General features: G+C 36.3%; 1 protein-coding gene across 1 annotated transcript; it reads right to left on the minus strand.

The window, feature by feature from the left end:
- Window positions 1–921: 921 nt before the first annotated feature.
- LOC110718028 lies at window positions 922–1356 on the minus strand. The gene has a single exon (XM_021896830.1). The coding sequence runs from the start codon at window positions 1354–1356 to the stop codon at window positions 922–924; it is 435 nt and encodes a 144-aa protein (XP_021752522.1).
- Window positions 1357–7758: the final 6402 nt, after the last annotated feature.

A 7758-nucleotide genomic window follows, 5' to 3' on the forward strand; every position in this document is an offset into this window, starting at 1 on the left:
GTGGAGTGGATGGAGGGTGGTTTTGGCGTTGGGGCAGGGGGAGTGATGGGGGGATGTTGGGGCTAAGGCAAGGTAAAGGAATGGCTGCCAAGCTACGTAGGCGGGGCTGTTAAAATTCTTTTAATTTTTTTATTCTTAATTTTATTTATTTTTTCTTTTTATCACTCACACATGTCATAGTAACCTATTGTAACAGGTTAATAGCTTGATGGGATTAAAGAACGAATACCCAAGTTAAAGTTGGGATTATTGCTGAATAATCATTAGTTGGGATTAGTGAAAGTAAATTGGACAAAGTTGAGATTATTGTAATTTTTCCTTAATTTAATTGTATTTCAAATTGGATATAAACAACCCAAATCTGATCCGAATAAGATCATATAGAGTTTTGAAGGAATTCATATCGGATAGGACTCGACTTTTCTAAATCAGATATTTAAGTGGATTCAAATAAATTTGTCTCAACTCCAAATTGTTTGCCAAATAAACACCTTAATTTCGTCTCTACATACTACACACCTATTTGTAAAATTGAAATCTACAAAATTTTATTTAGCTCCTTCAGCCTTGTTTGTTGTAATAGATGAAAAGGAAATTATATGTCACATATTTTAAACATAAAATAATAATAGGAGAAAGGATGAATTCATTGGTAAAACTAAATTTAAATTGCGTAAGATTATATGAATAATGATTAATAATCAATCTCATTAAAACTTATACTCAGGTAATATCCATGGGAAAACAATAATAAACAAAATAATAAACAAAAGATTAGCAACTAATATGAGTTTGTGGACTTGCACTAATCTTAAAGAAGCATCATTCCAAAGTTTTTCTTACTAAGGTGAACCATCCCACTTTTGCCACGATGGAAAATGATTAACACTAGCACAAACTACTCTGCTTGAATCATCGTTATTAGTTTATACATTCGGAAATAGGAGGATTATTATTATTATTATCACCCTCTTCCTCAGTAACTCTAATTCGATATTGGATATTTCTTATCTTATCCTCAATCACCGATAGCAAGTCCCCTAAGTCATTAGGGTTAACTTGATCAAGAGATAATTTTCCACTCAAGATGTCACTCACCATATTCGCAATTTGTTTATCACAATTCTTTCTTTCAAGCTTCAACAACCTTTCCTTCGCCTTGATCACACTATCATTTAAGAAGGTAAATTGGTTAAACCCTCTTTGAGATGGATCAAGCTCTGCCGACTTAATTCTATAGTCGGAGATAATCCTTTTTGCTTCATCCTCGGAAGTAGGCAACACTACCGGTGCTTGCTCATCTTTCCCATAGATGATAGCATAAGCATCGACTCCACATAAGACACTTAGCTCCATAGTCTTTTTTACCAAGTTTTTCACTCTTTTCGTAATATCACTCTCCTAAAAGAGTCATTTTCTATGTAAGCTAGTGTAACTTTTTTTCTAACCATTTTGAGAATGAAGGAACGAAGAGCTAGGGGGTCCAAGATGGGTGAAATTAATATGATGGATGAATAGATTTAAGTCTTAAGAGAGTATTTATAGGTTTGATTATGCAATGTTCTTTTGATTTTAACAAAATATTTGTCCAATATTATATGATTATTTTTTTATCTATTTTCATTATGTATCTTAAGAGATATATGACATGATTATGTAACTACAATGAGATTTTAATGACACCAAATGCTTATCTGATGATTACATAATTTTGGATAAGTTATATGCTTATATAGTTTGGTTATTTAAAGATAGATTATAGATAAATATATATATATATATATATATATATATATAGCTATTAATTATTTTTATTATAATTTTTAATTTTAGTTTTTAAAAGAAACTCTAAGTTGTATTCGGTTATTTTTTTTTTATTTTTTTTTTTGGAAATCAAGAAAACTAATAAACAAAATAAAACAACGACAAACTATCCTTACAACTTTGTTAAGATTACATAAATGAAAAGGTCAGCCTTTGTGACAAATATCCTCAATCGTCCAAGTAAGTTGGATATTCTATAATGTTTCCTCTTGTAACATACTTATGAGATGAAAAGAATTAGTATAAATTTCCACCAAACTCAGCTTCCAAAGTAAAGACTAGTTTAAACATTTTAGATAGACCATAACTTCTCCATGGATTTTTGAAACCGCCAAACTGTAATTGTATCTTCTTTTCCCATGAAGTTTTCATAGGAACAACTTCCACTTTGGAAGGGTTCTAAGGCGCCAAGCCGCCAAATGATAATATAAAGCTTGCCCGTTTGGAAATTATGGTCCAATATATCTTCATTCATATTAGTATTCTGAAGAAAACAATAAGAAGATTTAATCGAAAAAATACCTTAGGGACGTTATGTCCAGTATAGGTAATAATTGGTCTTCGCTGGTAAAATTTCTTTTTTTTGTTTAAAGACAAATTTTACCTTTGGTTCAAATATAGTGACATATGGAAAGGTGAAACATATAATAGATTTGATGTTATGAATGTTTGAATAACACTTATTTAGTACATGTTGGTAGTTATTTAGTTACTTATTTTTTGACAAGGGAGAAAACCCGATTACACTTATGGGGGGTTTAAGCTATACAGTCTTAACCACCCTTACACAAGTAAGGAGGGGGGGGGGGGATACAATTGCAAATATCGTGACCTGCTAACAAGTACGTATAGGGGATTTGATATATCATTTCCTTCGTGGATGCTTAATTTTAGGTGATCGGTGCTAGCTCTTTTGCGCTACTTGAACATGCAAGAAATATCTAGGGTATTTCTTACCTTTCTTTATCTTCATCTATGGCATGTGCAATTTACCATAAATCTTTGGCTCGAACAAGAAAATAAATGTAGTGTGTGGGACTATGGGTGTGAGCATATGGTTCATTTGATTATTGATTTCAAGAGACATGGGATCATCTTCGGCAGAGCCAATGGGTTCTACTTCCACTTGATCACTAATTGGGTTCTTACTCATTAAAATCTCACTCTCATCCTTAGTGTTTTAGACTTCTTTGGTGCTAATTAATAAGTAAAATGATAAAATATGGTATGAACGAAGGTTTGTCAATTGCTAATGAGCTTGGTACTATCGAAGATTCAAATCAAGACTGATGCAAATTCTTTAAGGTTCATGTTGGTTACTAATGGAATTAATTCTCATCACGAATTAGTTACTGCTATCACTGATGTTGCTTGAATCTGCCTTTGTGAGTCACATCTCAATATATCTTCACTCATGTTGGTTATGTTCTGGTACAAAAAATAAACAAATTTGGTAGTGTTTGGCCAAACTTCTACATCGTTTAAATTAAAGCTTGGCTAAACAATACAATCATAACATCAAATAATGAAAATTTGCACCACCTAAACTCTACTATTTTAACACATGCACCAATTACTTAACACTATTTTTCTTGGTAATGAAGCTAAGTTTGTTATGGCATTGAATTCCAACACGAGATATATCAATAACTCTACCCACAAGAAACTAAGGGTGTTGAAAAATTGATATGGGCCTAAATAATGAGCCAAACCGAAGAGAATCGTACCGATCGATCATGTCTTCAATTTGAGAAATTTAAATTTCCAATTTGGTCCAAAACCACTTATGAATCAGTTTTGGACCACATTGGCTTTAAATTAAAATTATGAACAAAAAGCTCTATAATATTTGATTTTTACCTTTAATATACTAGGAATATCTTTAAGTTTTTAAAGAAATATGAATATCTTTATAGTATGAACTATTTTATATTACAAGTTAAGATATGCATTTAACAATCATTTCTCTTGTTTCGATTCTTTCTTTTTCCACAAATTCTTATATGTGGTTAGTCACATGATATGGTCATTTCGCATATAAACAGTTGATTAAGTAATGGGAGTTACGATGATGATCAAATGGCATTACCTCTATGTAAAAATGGGGTTATTCTTAAAAAAAAAATTATAGTTACTCTATTAATAGTCAAAATAAAATATGGTTTACTCAGATGAACAAATGAGAATACTTATTTTTGTAATTAATTGATGTTACTCGTACAATAAATTGGGCTTATTATGTAATTTTATGAAAAAAATAAGGTTGCTCACCTGAATAATTAAGGTTACTCATATTAACAAATAATGATTATTCTTATAAGCAAATGTGGCCTCACACAAGACTTATTGTTCTTATTTCAATAATGTGCATGTGTTATAAAAATGTTAAACAATATAGAAAAAAAAATTGAATATGATCCAATTCGGGCTTTTTTGGACCAGTTTTAATGGTCTAATTCGAACAATTTGATCTTAATTTGGATTTTGAATTTTTAAATTTCTGATCCAGTTTGGTCTGGTTCAAGATGAACAACCCTATCCTATAAGGAATTTCTCTTTTTTTTTTAAAAAATATCCAGATATTATGTTTGAAAATGTAGCACATGGTCATACATAAGATAAGGATAAAAAGAATATGCGTGCGAGATAGTGTAAGAAGAAGAGAATGTGGGTATTTTTATTAGGGGTGAAAGTGATATGGATAAAAACCGAAAACCAAACTGAATTAACAATATGGATTGGTTTTTTTCCATTCGGTTCGGTTCGATTTGAAAAAATAAAAAAAAAAATTGGATTTCGGTTTTGGGTTTGCAAAAACCAAAAATCGAAATCCCAAACCGAAATATTGGCCCATTAGTAATAAGCCCATACCTTTTCATATATAAGTATAAAAAAAAAACCCTAATGTTCATTTTTTTCACTCTTTCCTCTTCATGTCTCTTTCCTCCTTCTTTCTCTCTCCTTCATCTCCCCTCTTTCACACCTCCTTCTCTCTCCTTCATCTATTCATTATAAATTTGGTTGTTTTTCTTTAATTTATAATTTTTCAACAATCTGGAAAAAAACCCTCTGTAATTCGGTTTTCGGTTTGAACCGAATTAGGTATTTAAATTTCGGTTTGGATTGGTTCGGTTTCAGAACTAGTTTGTTTTGTAAAATTTAAAACAAAATTAATTCGGTTTGGATTCGGTTTAGGTCAAAATCCAAACCGAATACCGAAATTTCACCCCTAATTTTTATGCATCATATGAAAGAAATAATTAGATTTAATTTATAGGAATATTGAATTGATTAGGTAATTATTTATCTCAAGATGAGAAGAGTGATAAATCATTAATATAATCTTGTTATAATTAGAAAAAATTTAATTTAATTGATTGGAGGATTTATTTAGGGTAAAAATACCCTGTCCACGTGGCCAAATCACGTGCTGACACGTGTAGCATCAGAGGGGTTCTGAGAGAACCAATCCTCTAGAGACACGTGGCACTCTAACCTATGAAAGGGAAACTGATCCCGTCTCACTATAAATAGAGGAAAATCCTCATTTCTTGCACATTCATAAATATACACACAAAACCCGAGCAATATTAATTGCAGAATACTCTCGGAATCCGAGAGAAAAACCTTCACATTCCGCACTTTTATACATCCGGACACGTTCTAACTTTTATCGTCGGAGGCAGAACTCCACCCAACCGGAGTTTCCGTGGTTTTGCAGGTATAGACGGTCGACGCGCAATCTTGGAATTGTAACTATCCCGAGGGACTCCAAAAACCCTGAAACATTTGGCGCCATCTGTGAGGAGAGTACTTCTGAGATGGCATCAGAGTCTGTACCACCTGGTGAAGGCGAACGGCCTACGGCCAAAGCCGAGGTTCACACGGACCAAGATAGTGGTGACGACTTCGAAGTCAACACCTATGTGGCCCCAGACGGGTCATTCAGAACAAGACGCACCTGTTCCAAGGAAAGAAGGGGACGGGTGAAGACAAAGCTGGTCTAAGAAACCCAACCGTCCAGCCGGCTGGACAACCCCAGGCGGCTAAGGGTGCTGCTCCCGTTACTAGAGACGAACTCATGAAATTCATGACGAGTTTCAAAGGGGAGATCAAGGAATTGATAAACAAGTCAACTGACGCCAACAGGGGTTAGTCGGCCAAGAAGCCTTCTCCCTCAGGGAAGAAGCATGTAAAGGATCGTGTGCCTACTCCTCACCCTAAACCAAAGGGGACGAATGGCCCATGATCGACCTTTCAAAGCTCCATTTCCCTGAATCAGGGAAAAGGAAAGTCATCCGACAAGTTCAGCCGGATGGATCAAAAAGGACTTACTCGAATGCCCGGATGTTAATCCAGCAGAAGAGAAGTCAGCAATTGTATGAGTCGGCCTCAACGTCGACTTACCCAGATAGTTTCCAAAATACTTCAATGAAGTATTCGGAAAAAAACCAAGAGAGTCAATTACACGGCAAGTCCGCACGTAGTGGCCCTCAGATTAACCAGCCGGCTCCGTATGAGCCCCAACAGCCATACATGCCGTATGGATCACCATACATGTAGTCGTCCCTCTTTAGGGGTTAGACGGCACAAAATGTCAAGCCCATGGACTGGCAGCTCTGGCTGTTAAACCTTGCGGAACAACTGTCGGCGTTCTCTAGGGAGATAACCGAGGCGGCTCATCCGGTCAAGGTTAAGAACGTGTTGGTTGGTACCTATGACCACTAACCCGGAAGACCACCTAATGACTTATACCAACCTCATGTACTTACAGGGGTTGGATGACGCCGCCTGGTGTCGATGCTTTCCGGCTACGTTGAAGGGCATAGCCCAACGATGGTTTGGCAATCTACCAGCCGTGTGCATCAACAACTTCAAGACGCTGGCATAACTATTCACGTCCAACTTCTCTATGAACATCCCAACTAAAAAGACAAGTCTTGACATGGGAGCTATTCAACAGGGAGATAGAGAAGGGCTAATGTCCAATGTCAGGCGGTTTAATCTGATGAGAATTCAGATTCAAGGGCTATCTGACGAAGTTTCCTACACACACTTCTTCAAAGTTCTAAAAGACGGGTCGACTTTCAAATTCGACTTAGTTAGAAAGAGAGTGGCTACCCTCCAAGAAGCTTTGATGGAAGCCGAAGCCTATATACAGGCGACGGAGCTTTGTGCCATCAAGAAGTCGTCGGACCCTAAAAAGTCCGACAAAAAAGAAAGCCGGTTAGCTCAGCAGGCCAAAAAAGAAGAGAGCAAGAAAAGAAAAGAAGTCTAGGTGGCGGACCATTCTGGTCAGCCGTCCCAAAAGAAAAAGAGAGAATTGAAGTCGTACATCCCCAAGTACGAGTTCAACAAGGACTGCTCCTCCATCCTCATGGAGATTAAAGACTAACTGACCATTGAAAAACCGGCTGCAATGAAAAGTCCCATCAAATGCAAGGACAAGAGCAAGTACTGTCATTTCCAAGAGGATATTGGCCATGAAACCAATGGCTGCTATAGCCTGAGGCGGTTACTGGACCGTCTGGCTAGTGAGGGGGCTTTAAAGTCCTATATATTGAAGTCTCAAGGGTAACCCCAAAACAAATAGAGGACAGTCGTCTAAGAAGCCTAACAACCTTGCTAAAAGCTCTAACACTAATGAAGAGCAAATCTTTATTATAGCAAGCGGTTTCGCGAGAGGGGTACCTACTAGGGATGAGCAAAGACCCAGGGTATCCGGTACCAGACCCGAAACCGGTTCAGACCCAGTGGTTCTAGACCCGGAACCGAGCCAACTGGTTCTGGGACCGGGTTAAAAATTCAGACCCGGTTGGCACCGGTTCCGGGACTGGGTCCTGAAATTTCGAACCCGGTATCCACTACGTACTCGGTATGGTGTTGGCTCAAATGGCATTAAACGTGTCTTATACTCTTGTTTTGTTTGGCTTA

The sequence above is a fragment of the Chenopodium quinoa genome, unplaced genomic scaffold (assembly GCF_001683475.1).
Source record: "Chenopodium quinoa cultivar QQ74 unplaced genomic scaffold, ASM168347v1, whole genome shotgun sequence".
Classification (NCBI taxonomy): Eukaryota; Viridiplantae; Streptophyta; class Magnoliopsida; order Caryophyllales; family Amaranthaceae; genus Chenopodium; species Chenopodium quinoa.